This window comes from Mycteria americana, chromosome 2 (assembly GCF_035582795.1).
Source record: "Mycteria americana isolate JAX WOST 10 ecotype Jacksonville Zoo and Gardens chromosome 2, USCA_MyAme_1.0, whole genome shotgun sequence".
Taxonomy (NCBI): Eukaryota; Metazoa; Chordata; class Aves; order Ciconiiformes; family Ciconiidae; genus Mycteria; species Mycteria americana.
Genome location: NC_134366.1, coordinates 146,408,322 through 146,430,233, shown reverse-complemented (window position 1 = coordinate 146,430,233; position 21,912 = coordinate 146,408,322). Strand labels below are relative to the sequence as shown.

The window sequence follows — 21,912 nt, the reverse complement described above, 5'->3', positions numbered from 1 at the left end:
ACTTTGCAGACATCTAAACAGGAGCCAGGTTTCTAGATTCCCTTTATAATCAGCGTAGAGAAGTAAACAACAAAGTGAAGATTACCTTAGAATGTTTCTATGAAGGACCTTTATTGTGCTAGGTTCGGTGATTCATTTCTAAACAAATTTTTACATTGTAGACATATAAATCTGGTCAAATCAATTCCACTTATGTAACTCACTGAACACTAATCTAGTTGTGTTAGTACAGAAGTACTAACTTCTAATTTCTAATTTCTTTGTAGAATTTGGGAAGTAACAAGGTACGTATTAAAAAAAGAAAATATCTTGAAGATTCATGATACCATTTTAGGTACCATTTCAGATAACATTTCTATTGGAAGTATCTCTAAAATGGCTATAGAATAGGCTGGGGATCTTCTATAATCAGTCTCAGGTAAAAAAGCCTGTGCCAGCCCAGGATGGATATGTATACACAGTAACACCGTGCTGAATTAATTTCTTATAAGTTACCTTGAATTATTTCTTGTTGAAAACTTAGGGATACATAGTATTGACATTGCCACACACACACACACACATATATATGTATTTAAAAACAAATTCCTGGGGCTATGCTGCATGAATCAAACATTCCAGCTCTGCCATAACTGTATTATTGTGAAGATTTTAATTGTGGTATAGCAGGCCAAATTATTGTTTTGCTAAGGAATTTGAGCAAAAAATGAATAAGAATAGTCTCACTATTATGCTGCAAATTACTAATATTAAATATTAAATACATGATTTGACCTACAACTCAATACCAATATAATTTTATTAGTCTTATCAAAATGAGTTAATGGAAATATATTCCACAAATCACTAAGGCTGAAACATAACTCATTCTCAAGAAAAGTATCTTTGTTGACTTGTTGATTTTACAGGTTTTGTTGCACTGCGAAATCTGTGTTTGTTACAAAGTCAGTTTCTTTCAAGAATGCACGCTTAGTCTCTTTACTGAGGTCATTCCACTGACACTTTGATACTATAGCAGAAATCACCATGATGGGATAGTATTAGCCAATCAGCAGTGCAGTACTGCCCAAACTAAAACGACTGCTTGCTACTCTGGCCACATCCATCTTAACACTTGGAAGTCTGTGAACTATTGAATATAGCTATGACTATTTAAAGTTTTTTGTTTTGTTTTGTTTTGTTTTAACAAAAACAGTCAATGGAATTGATTGAATATTTAACAATGTATTTTAAGTCTGATCAAAAGAAGATTATTCCTGTCATTAGAACTACAGAAATCCTTCTCTTGTAACACATTAATGTGATTTGCAAGATCTGCTTTGGTGTACTAGCTGAAAGTTGAGATTCACTAGAAAACCTAGAGTGTTATAAATTTTTTCTATAGCACCGATGTCTAGACTTGCTGGAGTATGCGTGTTGTATTGGGAAACTTCCAAAAGCCTGAACATTTCATTTACGACCTTTGTTCAATTAAGTAATTATGTGTGTACTTATGTCCTTTTGTACTCAGCTAAGTAGTCAGCCTTTGTTCAGCTTTAAATATCTTGCTTATTTTATACCCACAACTTGACCAATGTCCTTCTGAGTTGGTGGACATTTTATGAGAGCTTGGTATGTTCCTTCCTGCAAATAAACATTGTTTTCTAAGACGCGCTTTTGCAACCAAATTCGGACAAATAAAAAGGGTTATCTCTATCTTGGAGTGAAGAAAGACAAGACTGGAATATTCCATTGTACTGAAGATAGTAACAGATATCACAAAGACTGCAGTTTTAAATCACTGCAGCTTGCTACTTGTTTGTCCTTTTTTTGAACTTTAATAACTGATCTCTGAGATACAGCCTGGCTTTTGAGGGTTTTATAGAAATTTGGGGAGGATAAAGAACTGTTTGGCCTATTGAGACTTATCATTGCATCATTCCTCCTTAAGTCATTCCTAGATTGATGATGCCTAAAAAATCTGACCTGAAAATCAGTTTCAAGCATTTATTACTGTTTCAGTCTAACGATATTCCCCCTAATTTTAATTTTTCAAAACCCTCTCGTCTTATCTACATGCTATAATAAAAAATAACAGAGATCGACATTATGTGTTCCAACATTAAGAACACATGCTTCAGTTAGGCCTTCCTAAACACTTGTATTCCCCCACTTTTGCCAGTTGTCTTACTGGAATTTAGTCAATTAATCCTAAAAAATTGCTTTGCTGACCTTCCTTAAATGTTATAATACACCTTACAATAACATGAAAAAATGTGAGGGATTTTATTAGTATTATTTCCAGACAATTGCAACTTTTCAATATAATATTTTTCAGGTTGCATAAGCTATCTGAACTTTTTTTAATACTAAAGTTCTCAGAAATCCTGAACTCAAAACAACTCTTTCAATTTTAGACTCATTTACACATGAGATTAAGATGTATTTTTGTATATATATTGAGCTGTTTTGTACTTTTATGGGTAATAATTTTTGTGGAGATTTAGAAATTGTTGAGTCATTGGAAGGATAAACAATTAAAGAGAGCTGTGATCTCACGTTTGGAAAGATGATGAATACAGTTCCTCATAAGTACTGCTCCTGCAAAGTATTAATCTTCTCTCTAAGCTGTGCGAGGTCCCATAAGAGCACAGATCTCTTTTGCTTGGCAAGTTGACCTATACAGAAAGAAGGTTGAACTGCCCTGTAAAACTGGGACAGATACCTGACAGAATAGCACTTTCTTTATCATTTAAGGGTTTTTTTTTAATATAATATCAATGCTGTAAAAATGTGTAAAACTGTGTAAAAAGTTAAATACTTGCTTACCCCATCCTTCATCTCTAAGTATTGGATGAACTGGAAGTAGTGGTGTTATATGAGCTAAAGAGGTACAACGACATCCTCATCAACACCCACCTAATGTGTCACATACTCATTTCTCAACTTGAACATTCCTCATTCCTCAACAATGCAACTTCCATATGACTCTCACTTAAAGCAATAGCATATCCCACATGGAGAAGCCACTTTAAATGGCAACAAGCTAAGAGAGATTTACCAGGACACTGGATTTAACACTTTTAAGTGGCTGTAATATTAACTGTTCTATTTAATATCACATGGAAAGACTGCAAATCTTCACTACAGTAAAGTTGTCATCGGCAGTAGTTCTTATTGGACTGATGTAGTAATGTTACAGCTATATCTATCAGCCTTTCACTGTTAGCAGCCACTGCAAAAAAATGGCTTGCAGAATTAGTTGATCTTCAAAGCATATCTGTAGTTCCATTATATTAGGCTTACACATATGCATACTGTTCAGTCTAAAAGCATTTGTAGTCAGTCCACAAATTTTAAGTTGGGCCCCTTATAGGAATTATGTTAAGAAAGTTACATCATCTCATACAGCACGCTGTATGTTCTGCCGAAGACTATCTGCACCAAACACACAGTTCACATGGGTAGCTTATTCCCACCTCAGGGAAAAACTAGTTCTGACACATTTGTGATATGTGGATGTGACACGAATGCAAACACAAATATGGTTATGCAAACAGAAAAAGGTCATGCTCTAAAAATGCTAGGATAGGCTGTTCAGTATTTTCAAGACAGCAACTGAACACATATAAATGCCTCAAAACATAGTAAGAGACGTATATTTGGTTTCCAGGATCAGTGGTTTTGGCGAGTCAGAAACAACAGGGTGATGGATGGATACCCCATGCAGATTACCTACTTCTGGAGGGGACTGCCTCCCAGCATTGATGCCGTTTATGAAAACAGTGAGGGGAATTTTGTCTTCTTTAAAGGTAAGAAAAGAAGAAAAGTAAGATTTTGTGCAATACTTTTGGCTGTGATGATTTCTTGGAATATATCTTGCTTATTTTTACTAATGATTTGTAAATCATGTTGCAAATTGTTAGCTAAATGAAGAGTATATGAGTTATGTTTTCTCATTTTGGCAACTACAGCTTTAATTTATGATTACCCTTCAGACTATCAGATCATTTACTCTTACATATTCAGTAAAAATCTGGAAGTATAAATAAGAGACATAGCAATGCAGTGATCTGCTATGAAATCCTGTTTGAAAAATGTGGATTAGGAAGCAAGAATGAACACAGTTTCATTTTTTTTGTAGTTCTCTTTGCTCTTCTTTTTATAAATGGAATCTGCATATATTTAAATGGCATCTGTGCTACATAGATGTCACTGTACTGCACTGTACTTATTTCATCTGAGAACTGTGATGTTAGGAGTTTCAGGTAGGAAAAATAAATATCTTTTTCATGGATGTGTATTTAGTATTTTTAAAGAAGCATAAACTCCAGAAAATACGTTGTATGGATTGAATTGTTGCTAATCATTCTTTTCAGAGTTTCACTCCAGGCATCAGCCGTTCTTCAAAATTAAAGTTCTTGAACATGCATCTAATTTAGATTTAATGAGAAAATTATGCTATATGTTAAATAAAAACCCATTTACCAACAAAAGAGTGAAAACTAAAGTACATTTTATAAGATAATAATTTGGGAGAAGAAAAGAAACAATAGGTATGTGAAAAATTATTCAGCTATTTAGTGTTGTGAGTGATTCACTTGTTAACTCACTACAAAAAAGTAGAAAAAATTTCTTTTAAGTTGTTATATCAAAAATAAATTCATTTTTACAAGTGGAATCATTAACAGGGAGATAGAAATAATATTTCATTCACTATGGAAACATTATCATTTTGGGAATGCTCAATAGAAAATGTTTAATAACATGCAGAAACACTGCATAACAGTACAATGAAGATAAAATTTATGTTTTGCTAATAGGGAAACTGTATTTTTTTGTGTGAATCATAAGGAAAATTACATTCCATATAGTACTTTTTCTATTTACATGACTTCAATACAGCATATGCTTTTACTTCTGTGGCCATAAAATAAACTTCATGTCATAAACTCTGGGAAGTTGATAAGATTAGGAAACATGATCAAGGTACCTCCAGATCTCATCCCTCTGCTTGATTTTTGGGTCCATGGGACATAGGAGGATACAAACATTATTCTGTAGATATTCCTTTGCTCATTACTGCTACATAGAGGAAAGGAACTACCCTGTGCATTCCAGACCTCTACCTTGATAATGCTGGTATCCATTACGTGAGCTTCAGACTGAAATGATCAAGCTTAGTCTTATACCTGCTTTCTTTTCCTTCCTGGTGACCTCAAAATATATTTTATCATTATTTAACTCTTCACCCAATGTTGACCGACTCCTATTAGTTCTTAGAGGAATGGGTTGATTCAGTACTCTGTAGGTTATAGATAACAAAAAACAAGGAGGAGAGGAACTTACCTATTTTCTACCTTGGAAATTAAATAATCAGGATTAATTAAAGCAAGCAGAAGCAGCAGGATTGTGCTCTTAGAAGTCAGAATATTGTTTTCTTTTCCTTCCTCCTCATCCCCAGCTTATGCTTTCTGCTTTCAGACCAGCTAGTTTTGTGTTTTCTCACTGATATCATATGATACTTGGATTTTCTTTTGCAGGTATTTTTCCACCTGCTTTCTTTTCAGATTTCCTTCCATTATTTTTCCAGTGACATTTGTATTGTCCCTTTGTTTGCCAAGGTCAAAAGTCCTTGTATTTCCTTGTGCAATTTTTCTGAATTTTTGCTTCTCTGCCACTTCCTCTTCATGATTTCCAATATCTACCTGATGGTGTTTGTCTATCAGTGTAATTCATGTTTTTCCACTGCCACAGAATCAATAGGTTCAGCTGAGTCTTTTGTATGTGTGTTCTTGAAAATTCCTGTTAATCAAGGATCTCAGCTGCCTTGTGGAACATGATTGCAGAAGTCTATGTAAATAGACTGTAGGTAACAATCATTGTCTCATTTCTTCCATTCCCTCACAAAATTTTTTCCTGGGAAAAGAGTATACGTCTTCCTCCCAAAGGTGCTAGAAATAGACAAGTTGATTGTTGCTAAGACGATGAGCAAGTAGAACATGTTATCCAGGTAGTATTTTACCAATCTAAAACTGCTAAAACCAAGTAAGTTCTAGAAGGAGCTTTAAATCTCAAGTCTGGCATACAGATGTGTTCACAAAGCACGTATGTAAGCCAACATTTATGTCCGTTTTTCAGAGAAAAAATAGAAAAGATGGAGTGAGTGCCATCACAGAGCTTGGACTGGAAAAATGTCACTATGCGCTCCTCTCAGAAAACATTTTCCAGATCACTTCATTTTAAGACTGGTCAGTTCTTCACAGCAGAAAAGTGTGGTGTTTGAATGAAGACAGCATTTACTTGCAGATTTTTAAATAAAGTCTCCAAAGCTTCTTCTCAAGGTGTCAGTAACATCCAATGTCCTGTAAGATAGAATCTTGAATCTCTGGTGTGTGCTGGAGAAACAGGTCAGTGTGTAAATATCCTCCCTTCAGAACAGCCACTGCTTCTTCTGCAGATGCGCAAAGGAAGGTTCCAGGCATACCTTCCATCTCCATTGCTCTCTTTCACTCACTTGGTAGGCTTTTTTACTAGTGTGAAACAAGGCCTTCTCTGACTGACTGTTTTTTTACTCCTGCTTTCATACTTATCTCTACTTTCTGAGGAAGGTGAAGAAAAGAGTAAGCCAATTTACTCATCTGTGATTGCTAGTGAGTAATTGCCACCTTGCTTCTCCTTACGTGCCTACACTGTCATAAGTTCAGCATAAACAATATTCTGTTAGGCCAGTGACATTTTTAAGATGATACACTCAGGATAGACCATGCGAACCATCCGGGATTGAAACATTCTGTTTATCTCTTTAGAAATCCTCAAATCTCATTTCTTTTCAATAATCTATGCTCTATTTGATTTGTTTCAACCCTTGTCTTTCAGGATGGCAAACATCAAATTTGAAACAGTTGATTTAAATTATTAAACTGGTTTAGATCTTTATTACTTTATTTTATTAGCATTAGATTTTTTCTCCCTTTGTGTACACAGTTGAATTCACGATATTAGTAGACTTCTTTACAGTAGTAGAAATATAGATTATTAAAGGTATAAAATTATTTAAAAACTAACTTTTTTTTTATATAGGAGCTGTATTGTAAAATATGAGCCATATGCAAATGATATAAGATGGCAGCTCAAGATGGAACATTTATTTATGAACCTTTGAAATGTCTTTATAGCTTATGTTTTTGCTATGAGAAATGTAGTTAACTTGTGCTAATAAAATCTATCAGTATATTTATACCTATTTGACATTGCTCTCCTGAGAATACTTGAAGAGACTGTGAGATTATGCATAATGTGTTAGATGTCTATAGAAAATCAAGCTGAATCAAGTTCAAGACTATTGGATCAAGTGTCTTCTTTGGGTTTGAAATTTCTTTTTTTGTTTTAATTTTACCATTTTAACCTTTATTTCCGTTTTTGGGGTTTTTTTTCAGTAATATTTATTTACACAAGAAAAAACAATTGTAAAAATTCAGTAGTGTGCTTGTAGTGCAAAATGATGCTTGCTTATTTCAGGTGGCTTAAGATACTTGGCCTGCCTCCTTGTGCCTTGTAATGCTCATAAAGTACATAGCAATCTGGTGGATGGCTGCTTATAAAAAGCAGATGTTTACATTCTTGTTATTATTCACTGCTGGTGTCCATGCTGAATGATAATAAGATGGCACCAGAATGATACTTTTTTCTTTTTTATTTTAATGAGGAAATGTGAATAGTAAAATTTATTCTGTGTACCTGTGGGAATTTATATGGTGCTAAAAATGAAACTGTCAAGCCATCTGTGCTATTGAATGTTATGGAAAACCAAATGTAGGAATAGAAAGGCTGCTGTAAAACTCATACTACCAGTGCCACCATCATAACTTTCAACTGCACTTATACCACAGCTTGACAATTTTATTTTGAAAAATAGATTTACTATAGTGTCAGATCATAGAGCAGAGAAATGACAGAAACTTAATGTGGGAAATAGCGAATGAGGAAAAGGGAAGCATGAATAGTAATTTGGGGATACTAGTGAGAAGACACTTGATCCTGGCTTGAAAGACCAAAATTAAGAGCAAGGGTGGCTGCAGAAAAATAAACTTCAGAATTAGATATTAAAATTTTAACTGGTTTCTATTGAATATAATTCCTAAAAGTTTTGAGAGTTTGTCTCATCACTGTAAAACTTACAGTGATTATATACTATATCCCACACAGGTCTTCCACTACACACATATCATGATTGCATATAACATGAACAAAAAACTTGGCTGCTGACAACCCAGGAGCACAACTATTCACCATTCTGATTCTACAAAGGAAGAACTACAGTTGCTAAAAACTGTATAATTGTTTGCAGTAGTCAGTAGGTAGTTAAATAGTCTGAAGAATATCTGAGTTAAATAGTCAATATTTTAAGTGAAGCGTAGCAATATAGATAACCTTTATTTCTAGTAATATTTTTAGAATGTCAAAGATAGATGTTGAGAGACTTCAAATAATTGCAGTCACAGTTCATCCTTCTCAATTGTTTCCCTACAGTGATGATATTTAACAAAGCATTATTGCAAAAAGTAAGACATTTTGGCTTTTTTATTACTTGCTTCATTCTCAGCTTGTGACCTTACCATTCTGCTTGTTATTATATTAGATCTTACATTAGGGAATAAAAGCAGAGATGAAACATTCTGAAGGTTGGCCAGGCTTCATGAAACATGTGGTGCTTTATTCTCTGTGAGAATAACAAACCCACCAACCAGACCTTAAAAAACAACTTTGTAAAATAAATACAGTGGTGATTTCTGCCAAGGGCATAGGTTAGGACTCTGAACAAGCATTAGTTATCTACAAGAAGGATCAAACTATAATTACTCTAGTTTTGTCATATATTCTTTATTTCCATTATAATCACAATTAATTAAGTGTATTGACTATTTACTAGTGGAAGTGGAATATGAGCTAAATGAAGGCATACTGACTTAAGCATTCATTTTTAATACGTTTTAAGATACATAAATATAAGTTAGAAATAAAGGGAACTAATTCTCATCACAGTCAGGCATCTTTTGCACTGATTTTCAGCTTTAACTTCTAATATTTGGAGAGTTTGAAAGCTTCTCATTTTTTTCTGACTTTTTGGAAATCCTCTGATCAACAGCCACCCACTTTCCTCCAGCTGAGGGACAGAAGCTAGAGAGAAAAAAAACCCAAAACAACAAAATGAACAACAAACTACCTAAAAACTCCTGAAACAAACAAACGAAAAAACCCGAAGTGAAAACTGTCAGCCAGATGGAACATTTGGATTTCTTATATACCAGTCCTTCCCATTAACAATCAACACTGTTGTAGCAGACTAAATATGTCTTCCAAAGCAAATGTTAAATAGATTTCCCTCTAGTTAGAATCAATAGAAGTCTTGCCCACATATGTTAGAGCTCTCAATGCCCTACTGTCTTCATAAAATACAGTTAAATTTACCTTTTCTCTATTTACCCAGAAAGAATTTGCTTCTTAGTAAGAAATTTGAGAAGAAGAATTTAGTTTCTTAAGTCTTGTGTTCCCACATCTACGCTTTCCTTCTACTTCAGTATATCTGAATATGCAACAAATACCTGGCTCAGTGGTGCTGTCACTCATAATGGTGTGGGCTCAACCCTTGTTTATTTTGGTATGACCTGATCTTGTTAATAGCTAAATTTGACTCATTGGGTATGGCTGATAATGATCTATTCCTAACAACTGCAGTTACTTTTATTCCTTGTGAGGCACAGAGAAAGGTAATGGCATTACATACATCACAGCATATGCCTCTCAATGCTGTGCAACAGCTGTCATTTTGAATGATCTTCTGAAACAGAAATGAGCTGGCTCAGTATTGTTCGCTGGATGCCATCTGTTGTTCACACCATAAGTACCAACTACTAAGGTCCAAAACGCATGACTTCTCTTATCATTGCATTTGAAACTGCCATTACCACCTGAAGCCTTCAGTATACAGTCATATGAGTTGGCAAAAGGATAAACCACATGGGAGGAGGGACAGAGAATGACTGAAGATGCTCAACCCTGTCACGACCCTGTCTATGAGTTAATTTTGTAAGGAATCTCAGTAAAGGTAAATGTCTGGTTAGAACAGACCTTAATCCCAGGTCAACACAGACCTCAGATTTCCATGACTGTTCTTCATAGATCTGTGTCTCTCTTATTTTCAGTACTTCAAATGGCTCTGTACATAGTCATTCTTTGAACCCTTTCTTCCTTCAACTGGCAAACTGTAGTGTCTATGCTTGGAAGTGGGTGACAAGCAGCTGTAAAGAAACTGATAAAAAATTTACTCTGGAAACCCAGCATGGGAGGGACTGAAACTATATCCCCTTTCCTAATAAAAACTGTGATAAAATGAAAACATGCTTTAAATCACTGTAATGCAAACAGGGATTTTAAAAAACTCCTCCCTTTAAACAAACATTTAATAATACTGAGGGATAGCTAAAATATAAAACCAACTGAAAAACAGCTCTCCGGATTTTCCATCTTGGTGATTCTGGCATACGACTGATCCCAGATCTTTGGGGTAATGTTACATTTCCTTATAATATATTTATACAGCACAGTGCCTTAGCCTCCTCAGTCTGTGTAACAGCCTGCCTAGCCTTACAGGTAAGTACAATGGCTAATATGAACAGCCATGATTTTACCTCTTAGGATCTCTTTCCAAATGTGTTTGAGCAAAATACGTTTTCAAACTTTTCTCCTTATATTTTCAATATTCTCATCATAAATGACAATGGATAGACTGAAGTGAAGTATCCAGTAAGCCAATCCAATATATATGTTCATGGATCTTCTCTAGATCTTTCTGTGATGCAACTCAGAAGGGTCTACATGATGTCAAAGAGTATCTTCTCCTTCAGTGTTATTATTACTAAAAATAGCAATGCTTTTTGGAAACACAGATGAAGGTAGTGCTTTGAAGAGAAAATAAACACATGGTTCCTACACAATGGAGCCTATACTCTAGCTCAGAAAGAGTGTCCCTGCGGCCTACATGAAAAAATGCAAAGAGAAAACAGGCCTCAAAGCAAGCTCTTCAGATAAGTACTAAAATGCAAATTATGCTCCCTTTTCCCTATTTCTAGGGGGCATATGAGGATCTTTATTCTCTTTTTTCAGCCAAAGCTGTCTGTGTTTGAAAGAGAAGTCTCTACTGAAAAGACACAGGTGAGAAGTGTATTTTGAAGAATTAGAAGAAAGCAAAAATGTAAAAAGGAAAGATAGTTGCAAGAATAGTACAGGAGGCACAGTATGTTGAGAAGACCCTAGTAAAGAGTCTGGAGGACAACACAATTATTGGGGAAAGTGTTAGACTAAAGGCTTAATACGAGATGATGAACCAGGTGAGGTAATCGTGGAAGTGTTCAGTGAGGAAGAAGAGCTTGGCTAGGAAGCTAGAGCAAACTGAAGCTGTGAAACGAATTGTGGGCTGGTGAGGTGTGGTGGGTTGACCCTGGCTGGATGCCAGGTGCCCACTAAAGCTGCTCCATCACCCCCCCTCCTCAACTGGACAGGGGAGAGAAAATATAATGAAAGGCTCGTGGGTCGAGATAAGGACAGGGAGAGATCATTCACCAATTATTGTCATGGGAAAAACAGGCTCAGATCAGGGAAATTAGTTTAATTTATTACCAATCAAATCAGAGTAGGATAATGAGAAATAAAACTAAATGTTAAAAACACCTTCCCCCCACCCCTCCCTTTTTCCTGGGCTCAACTTTACTCCTGATTTTCTCTATCTCCTCCCTCCTAGTGGTGCAGGGGATGGGGAATGGGGGTTGCGGTCAGTTCATCACACGTTGTCTCTGCTGCTCCTTCCTCTGCAGGCGGAGGACTCCTCACACTCTTCCCATGCTCCAGCGTGGGTCCCTCCCATGAGGTGCAGTCCTCCACGAAGTTCTCCAATGTGAGTCCTTCCCACAGGCTGCAGTTCTTCATGAACTGCTCCAGTGTGGGTCCCTCCCACGGGGTGCAGTCCTTCAGGAATAGACTGCTCCAGCGTGGGTCCCTCACAGGGTCACAAGTCCTGCCAGCAAAGCTGCTCCAGTGTGGGTTCCTCTCACTCCATGGGTCCACAGGTCCTGCCAGGAGCCTGCTCCAGCATGGGCTTCCCATGGGGTCACAGCCTCCTTTGGGACACATCCACCTGCTCTGGCATGGGGTCCTTCATGGGCTGCAGGTGGACATCTGCTCCACCATTAACCTCCGTGGGCTGCAGGGGGACAGCCTGCCTCACCATGGTCTTCACCATGGCCTTCACCACGGGCTGCAGGGGAATCTCTGCTTCGGTGCCTGGAGCACCTCGTCCCTCTCCTTCTTCAATGACCTTGGTGTCTGCAGAGTTGTTGCTCTCGCATGGTCTCACTCCTCCCTCTCTCTGGCTGCAATTGCCTAGGTTTTTTTTTCCCCCCTTCTTAAATATGTTATCACAGAGGTGCTACCACCGTTGCTGATGGGCTCGGCCTTGGGCAGCAGTGGGTCCATCTTGGAGCCAACTGGCATTGGCTCTATCAGTCATAGGGGAAGCTTCTAGCGGGTTCTAACAGAAGCCACCCCTGTAGTCCCCCTGCTACCAAAACCTGGCCATACAAACCCAATACATGAGGCAAGCTATCCAGGTACAAGAGAGTGCAGTAAGCATCCTCTCCAAAAATAGGTACAGGGGGGCTATACTACAAAACACTAGTGCAACTGCTGCTTCTGTAGATATGCATACCCCTATATAGACAATATATTTAGCTAGTAACTGCAACAGTAGGGGTTCAACCGCTGTCCAGGATGCACTATGCTATTATTCGTATTTAAGACAGCTTGGGTAACCTGAGGGTTCGTGGACACTGTGCTAACACCAGCTAGAGTTGTACATCTACCTGGTATTATCAGCATGTAATAACTCAATTGGGTGGTTTTGAATGGTTCATCACCCACAACGAAAGGTTAAATCTTTCTGCCACTGGTACTAAAGGCAAGCCCCCATTAATTTCAGAAACACAAGGGTTTCACCTGTGGGACTTCAGAACCTCAGTTTGCTGTCTTTAGGCCACACTAAAGAAAATATGATTAAAACCAAAATAAATTCTATGGTCATTTCAGAAATAATTTGTACACCCTTCATAAGTAATTTAACTTCTTGAGGAGGAGTAGAGAGTAATAAAAGCATATGGTCTCTATGAGGATAGGAATTTCTATTTTTTATTTATTTATGTTTTCTTACCTCGTTTTGTCTTAAAATTCACTATTCTTTCCTCATGAAATGTAAATCTGTTGTGTAGTATTGCTGTAAATGTATTACATTATCAACCACAGAGCCTCCTGAGATGACTTCATTTTCATTCTGGGTTTGATCCCTATATACTTGGTATCAATATATTTTGTGGGCTTAATGAATGAAAGGTGCTCTATAAATGCAAGGTATCTGTAAAGCATATTTAATTTTGCATTATCTGCAGTGATAGAACATTTTTCATTTCATTGTGTTTGGCAGAACCACTATAGCCCTTTGGGAGTCTTTCTTATTTCTTAGTAGTGTATTAATATTAATACTGAGAGTACTTAAGACTAACATACATATATGTATGTGTATATATATGCTTTTGTACAGGTAACAAGTTCTGGGTTTTCAAGGACACTACTCTCCAGCCAGGTTATCCTCATGATTTGATAACACTTGGAAGCGGAATTCCTTCCCATGGCATTGATTCAGCAATTTGGTGGGAAGATGTTGGGAAAACCTACTTCTTCAAAGGAGATAGGTTGGTATAGGAATTCTTCAAGGAAGCAATTTGGTGGATATCAGCTAAGCATGTTAATCTTTTCCTCTATTTCTCAAAAGAAGAAGGCAAGCCACTTAAACAGTTAATTTTCTGTTGATGAAATTAACCCCTCCTGCATAGGGGGCTATACTGTTTTCACATTTCTTATAACCTAAATTGTATTTGTGTGAATATACTGAAATAAGTATATATATATCCAGTGGAAAAGTTATGTTTTAGAAATCAACAGGCAAGTCACGGTTGTGGCAAATTTAAACTTAAATATTCAAAGTAATAGTTATGTACACTCTTACCTGCTCCTTTTTATCCACATTTCTAAACCCTAGCAGATAAACAGGCAAGGCATGATCCAAAGCTTTTTAAGGTCAGTGAAAATGACTTCTTTTCTACTATTTAAAAATTAGGTAAGAAAGGGAAACGACAGCTAAATCAGGAAGCTAGAGAACAATTTGAGCAGTTCCCTAGGAATTATTTTTAAATAAATCTTACAGTTCCCTTCAGAAGGCACACTTATTTTTATGATTAATAAAGAACAGTAAAAAATTGTAAAATCTGAGTTATTTTCCAGTCCCAAAAGGGACTTGCACTAGTCAGTGTCTCTGTGTCTTCATTTCCCTGTCTGTAAAAATAAGGGAAAGAATATTCGTCTGCTTTATAGAAATGCCAAGAGAACTCATTAATAATTTTTGAAACCCTGCAAGTTATCTGAATGATGGATTTTACAGGTTTTCAGGATGTTACAATGTTTGTTGATTGATGTATCACTGTGTAAATTCTGAGTGCTCAGAGACAAATTATTCTTTATTAATAATTGCAATGTTTGTATTAGTATTATTAGAAATATGATGACTGCTTTTGTTACTGTGCAGTACTTAGGATTCTGAGACACTAATAATATTCATGGATCACTTAAGAAATGAATTTAATGCACATCATAGAATATGTTTAGCACACTACAGTCGATCATTTTTTAGCAGTACTGTAATATTGCACTACAGATTGCCACAACCAATTTTATTGTTAAAGCTTTTTTTAAAAAAAAAATTCTCCAACACTCATGATGAGAAAAGTAGATAACTAAGTAAAATTTTTGTGGTGTTTGAAAACTAGGTATCATTTCAAGCAATCAATTTCCACAGTGAACAAGAAAGCCACCTAAATAATTTGCTTCCCATGGTTGAGTACATTTTAAAAAAAATGTAAGTTCATTTTCAGGTAATAATTTTCCACCTGCACACTCCTGGGAAAGTACATACAGTAGGAATCTTATGTGACCTGTACTTCCTTTAGGCTTTTTTCAGCAGTGTCCTTTTATATTTCCATGCACAGGCAGTTACTTATAGTCAAGACTTTCCTAAAACACTAGTGGTAATAACAGAAGACAAAAAGAACTATCAGAGAAAACATCTGTTGATGGAGAAGTTGCTACTTAGAGCTAACAAGCACAATGAAACTCAGCAGGATATAAATGGAATACAGTATGTTAGAAGAAGATCGAACAACATGAGCCTTGCAGAGATAATTGAGCTATTACAGGATATTGACCACCAGTGGGAATAAACCCATACACCACTAAGCTTCTCAATGTGTATTGTTTATATCACAACTTTTTCTTAATGTAAATTTAGAGCTGAATTCTCCTGTTGGTTTTAGTAGTACATATAAGTCTACTATAGGGGTGGATCTTTTCCTGAAGAAGGTATAGCATAAATGTAGCTTCTCGGTGGCAGGAGGTAGGCATGAAAGGGAACCAAAAAGTTATGCCAGCGTCAAAATAACAAAGTATGTTCCTCCTTATGTAACTCAAGGACCTGTATACTTATTTTGTTTTGACAGTAATCTGTAGTTAAGGGCTCCAGGGCAGAATCTAGACAGAGTTAAATGTCCCAGAACAGTGGTATACATAAAAAAATTAGAGCAATACAAAGCATCAAATATTGGCTATAAGATGAAAAAAAAAAACCAAACAAACCAAAAAAACCCCAAACCAGTAAGAAGATTTAAAATTCCAAATAGTAAATGTATTGTAATACTCATATGTCTAAAACAGCTCACGCATGGATCATTATTATTAATATTTAAAATGATCCATTTAAACACTAAAGATAATTCTTCCAAATAATTGTATGAAAGCTAGAAGGGACAAAAGATGACTACAGAAAACATTTTGCCCTCTCTCATTCCTCTCCTACCAGAATTGTGTAGTGTAGGACAAGATGATAACAGGTTTGCTGCACTTCTTGACACATGGTCTTGTTTATGCCTCTGTCTGGTGTGACTGGTTTTTATACTTTAGAGTTTAAATGAATATTTTTTTCTTTATAAAGCTTAGTCATCCAATAGTTCAGAATATCATTAAGTAAATAGGATTAGACACAGGAAAGAACATGTTTTAGCAAATATTTTCCAAATTCCCTTTTTCTAAAGCCACAAAGTGCACTTTCATTTATTTTCCCTCTGTTACTTTATCAGTCTTTGAGATAGAGTAACACAATTTATATAGTTTGTAGAACTCAGATCACTCAAATCATCACTGGGGAGTCTGCTTGTGAACATTTGGCATGCCAAGGAGAACCAGGACTAGGCTTTTCCTTACCCTGTAGACACGATCATTATTCCAGCACAGATTGCTGAGATAGTATCATGATCAGTCCTTCCCTCATAGGATTTCTCTTCAGTGCTGAAAAAACAACAGTTTGGGGACTTTTGAGTGTGCACTGGGTATGTCCTCATAGACTTGTTTTTAATGACAATGTAAATTTTTGAAAGTCCTATAAGATGGTCTATTTCCATCATGCAGCCTAATGGAAAAATACAGAGGTTAGTAAAAGAAGGAGCTCAAAAAGGTGAAAACGTTGGAAGAGAAAAAGGAAAAATGAGTGGAAGTATGCAGGAAGGAAATAGGTTTATGGGAAAGAGGGATAGAGGAAAAGGTAAGATAGTTGATAAAGAAGAAACGCAGATAAAAATGGAGATTAGAAAATAGAATATTAGCAAAGAGTAAGAATAAACAGAGAAAGAAAGAACAGACAAATGTGAAAAGAGAAAATGCAAACTAAGGATGAAGAAACGCAGAGTCAAAAGATGAGCAAGAACTGGTTGCAATAGTATTGATGTCAGAGCTTTGTTTACTATATGTTGTTTCTTTCTCCATATAAACTCTGAAAGATATTACATTTCAAAATAAAGAGCATTGCCTTGTTGGCTGGTTACTGATGCATATGTGACTAGATTAAGAAATCAGGCTATAAAAATAATTTATGCATAAGAAAGAAAAAATAAATACAAATGGTTTTTAATGTAACTTGACAACTCTTAACCCACTTGAAACCTGCCACCTTTTAATTTTATTGAAAGTTTAAAGCCAGAGAAATGCTGCACAGGAAGAAATACAGAGGAGTTTAGAACATTCTGTTTTTAAAAAAGATTAAGACATGAATTGAATAGAGTGTCTAAGTACCTTCGCAGGGACAAAATATCATTCACTTAAGGACTCTTTAATATATCAGGAACAATCTTAACAAGGATTTCTAAAAGCTGAAGTCAAATGAATTCAAATTAGAAAAAGGGTCAAGTTTTTAGCAGTGACCAGATTATCAATGAAAGTGACATATTCTCAGGCTCTTGATGTCCTGAAATGGCGAGTGGCTGCCTTTTTATGTAATTTTTCACATGAATAAAACTGTTTTTGAATAAAAAAATTCTCCAAGAAAAATGTGCTCTAAATTGGTATGCTCTAAATTAGTGGAGCCAGTCAAAATATGAAATGACCCACCCAAATATTATATCAGTATACACAGAGATACTAGAGATACAATATGTTAATTCTTAGAACCAGCTTTTTATAAGATATGAATAAAAATTTAGCCAGCTGCATAAGGACAAAGAAATTACCAACATTATCTGTAAATGTAAATAAAATCTAAATACTTCTTACATGTTCAGGTTGCCTAGAATTTGCATGCTGAAGCTTTTTAAATTGGAGAAGGGCTGGCTGGCAGAAAGGCACAAAAGCAGGTTGAATTTTGTATTACACTGTATCTATTTAATGATAATGAAAAGAAAAGCTCCTGTAATGCATACATATAAGGAGTTAAATTAAGATTGCTGGGAGTATTTTAATCTGAATCTACTGTCATCTTCATGATTAAAATGTTATCTAAAGCATTAATGTACCTCTTTTGCATATGTTGCATCTCTCTGTGTCACTGTGAAGAAGTCCTAAGCATCAGAATTGCTACGATTATGAGATGCATACTGATTTAGTTGTCAAAGTGCAAAAATCTTTTATCTTCTTTCTGCTTACATGAAACAGTTGTCCAGTCAGCAAATAGATTTCTTTGTAATCTGGTAGTATGTTCCAAGAAAAGAAGTCAAATATTCCCATTTGTGACTAATGAATGTAGTAAATGTTAGAAGGAAAAAAATATGTAGTTACTCATCTGGTATCTTATAAATGCTTTTTTCTTTTTTTCTTTTTTTCTTTTTTTTTTTTCCTTTAAAAATAATTTCAGGTACTGGAGGTACAGTGAAGAAATGAGATCCATGGACCCTGGTTATCCCAAACCAATCACAATTTGGAAAGGTATCCCAGAATCTCCTCAGGGAGCCTTTGTCCACAAAGAAAATGGTATGCAGACACATTCCTGTTTTAATGATTTACTAACAACCTTTATGTAAGATAGAGTAGTAGAGGGTGATTGACTATTCAGGTTAAGTAGCAGAGGAATTTTTGATGTATGAACAGAATATTTCCTGCTATAGCACTTGCTGAAAATAGCTGTTTGTTTGCATGTACCATTTAACACAATGGAGAAAAATCTTTCAAATTTAGTATTATAAACCTTAGTTTCCATTCTTTTTCTTCTTGTGTCTTAATTTACTTAATTATTTTTGTTCTCTGCTGAATTATAGTACCTCTTAAAACAAGCTTCCTAAACACAATATATCTCTATTTGAATTGTGAAGGTGTTGGCTGTTTAAACAGCTTAGAAGGTATTATTTTCATTCTGAACGACTAGAAAAGGGAAGCAAAATCTTTACCTAAGCAGAAATATCCATAGGAATCTGTGTAAATCAAAGATGTCACAAGCCCATGATGCAGAAATGCAGATCACAGGGATGTTAGTATGAAGTGCTATTACGTATCAAGATGCATCATCACATACAGGAACCTAGAATCTCAGCTGGCCACACCTCCAAATGTGTAAGAGCAGCCAAAATCTCCTCCACCTTATGAGAATTCAGTGCTAGCCAGGGGCTGCTGGTAGGCTGCCAACAGAACCCTCAGTTGCACAGAGTTTAGATCCCTTTGACGGGGATAAAAATATGCATATGTCGTCACTTACCATTGTTGGAGAATTGTTGTATGGCATTTATGATTTATTTATTAGTAGGTTCTGAGTTTATTCTGTTTGCCTCAGACAGCACATGTATATATTGCCATATTATTTTAATTTCCTTTTAATAAGCAGATAAAAAGATTTCTTTCCCTTTATAAACCATTTCAGTCTCCTATTTCAACCTCTAACTTGATTAAGTAATTTACCATGGAAATGTTTGGGGTTTTTTTCAGAAATATGTTTAATTGCTTCCTTGCTTTGTCTCTGTTTTATCCAGAAGCAGAAACCCTCTCTGGATTCTGGCCTTTTGGCTAGACTTGATTTTTCATGTTGTTTTTATTTGTTTTGTTCTGTTTTTAACTGGAAAGTAGGTCAGTCAAGATGATATTCTGCATATATCCCACTCAATAACTAACTGTAAATACACATATATGTGGAAATGGGCACAAACATTATGTATGCACAGACAAACATAATGGATATAACCTCTGCTTTCTTCCCTTCATTACTTTTCAAGCATATTTTTAAAGATTTACATCCAAAAGGAACTTAACATATACATGTATGTATGCATGTATGTATGGGTTTGGATTTTTTTCTTACCTTGATTGTATTCTGCATAATAAGTTTTCTGTGCTGAGCTCAGGTACATGTGTCTCTCATTATCTATGAAAATTATCTTGCTGTAACACTCAGACCAGTGGGTTTGAAAATACTGGAGAGGCAGAGCACTCATTCCTAAGACTCTTGGCTACATCAAAGCCACTTCTCTTTTTTGCCCCAGTGGCTTTGATAGTCTGTCTGACTCTTTGAATGAGGAGGGTGGTAAAACATGACATGAGATCATGGAGGAGGAGAAGGGAAAGAGGGTGTTCTTGGGCTTCTCAGAAAGCCTAAAAGGGCCCCAGGCAGAAAGAGGGACTGAAAATGACACCATAAAGTTCCCAAGAAGACCACTAAGACATCTTCCCTGAAATCAAGAAAATAGACATCTTAAGAAACAGTTCACAACTCCACTGTTGTATGAGGAGAGAAACAAACAAAAGCAGATGCAAATAAGAATTACCACAGCTTAGTTGGAAAGAAGTTGATTACATTTTGCCTGAAACTCTTTTCCTTTCTTTCAGCAGAAACAGAGTTGACAAGGAAGTTTTGCTATATAGCTTTGTATGGGAACATCTGAAAGCATGTCTTCCAGTTAATCCATTTTGTTTTAAAGAATACTTTTTTCTCTCCCTTGTCTTTCTGTTGTGTAAACCATGCAAATGAACACCTGCAATAAGTCTGATCATAAAGAGGTTTCCTTCACTGTCCACAAAAAATTTTGGGTAATCGTGTACTAAGAGGCTTGGGAAAGATTAAAAAAACCAATTTCTTACTGTAGTCAGCATCCTGACTCAGTGTCCTAGAAGCTTGGTAAGGTACAGGTAACATCTCTGAAACTCTCCCTGCTACTTCCCATATTGTGATTTGGTTTCTAACGCTGTGGTAGAAACTCTTAGGAAGAGGTGAAGAGGAAATTTCCTTTCTGTTCTCATGGAATCTGAGATCACACAAAGTTCTCCAGATTGGAGAAATCTTTTCTTTCTACCTTGAGAGCGTCTTACCTCCCAACAAGAAATTCTGCTAAAGTGGATGGTGGGGCAATTTTTAGAGAGAAGAAAGAGAAAAGGTAGTCTATTAGCCCATTGAGCTTTTTTTGCCTTGTGCTTACTCCTGATTTGAGTTTCTATTTGACACGTTAGTGACTGCTAAGCCCTTCCACATTGTTTGGGTCAGGCACTGCGCTCATTACTCTCAGCGACTAGCACCTAGACAATTGTAATGACCAGCTCCCAAAGCAGGCTCAACAAGTCAAGCAGATTAGATGAAATAATAACTTTCAACAGTTGTGTTCTGCCATGAGAAGCAGTAAAACTATTGTCTCTTAGAACTACCTTTCTCTGCTGGTAACTTCCATCCTTCGGCTGTTACTGACTGTTGTCCTGGTTCCCGCCTCAGCAAAATGACAGAAAATTTTAAACTACCTTCAGAGTTTTCCAGTGGAAAATATGCCCTGATTGAAGAATTTTTACTGGATCTGTAGGGGCTGGTGATTCCTTTGCTGCTTTGATATTAACAGTTTTAATTTGGTATTTCAAGGTATAATAACAATTAATACTAACTAATGTCAGTTTTCTGACTTATATGTACCCCTGGTGTATACGTATTTGTGTTCTGTATATATGTAAGAATATAGATTTAAAGATGTCATATCTGTATATGGTCTCTATATATGTATTAGAATATTGATAGACATAATATATCAAATTTCCACACTTGAAATATTTATCCAGGGCCAGTATGTACAGTATTTTCTTACATACACGTTGTTATATGAAATGCAAAGATAGGGTAACCTGTGACTCAAAATACTGACATTTTGAATTTGATAATTTTTTTGGTTTAAACTACAGATTGCTTTAATGAACTTTATATATGCTAATATTTTAAAACTTCATTGTATTTAAAGAATTACAGTCCTCTTTTTTGTTTTGTTCCAATCAGAATAGAAGGCATCTTGTGAACAAGCCTCCTAACTACTGTTTTCATATAGCTCAGTGCATTTCTTTTTACTTTTTAACCAATATTATACCTTTCTATAGATACACTAACACATTCTAAGATAATAAAACTGCAAGGGATTAAGGAAGAAAAATAGTACTTTTTCAGTAGCTAGGAAGGGCATTAAAATTACAGAAATAACTAATGTAGAAGAATGTTCAAATGTT

General features: G+C 35.8%; 1 protein-coding gene across 2 annotated transcripts in view; it reads left to right on the top strand.

Moving 5' to 3' along the window:
* The window catches only part of MMP16 (matrix metallopeptidase 16), a 193,732-nt gene that overhangs the window by 159,310 nt on the left and 12,510 nt on the right, over positions 1 to 21,912 (top strand). For both annotated transcript variants that reach the window (XM_075494902.1, XM_075494901.1), the window contains 3 exons: positions 3,653 to 3,791; positions 13,628 to 13,778; positions 18,314 to 18,429. In XM_075494902.1, coding sequence (XP_075351017.1) covers positions 3,653 to 3,791; positions 13,628 to 13,778; positions 18,314 to 18,429 — 406 coding nt within the window. The remainder of the gene's footprint in view (positions 1 to 3,652; positions 3,792 to 13,627; positions 13,779 to 18,313; positions 18,430 to 21,912) is intronic.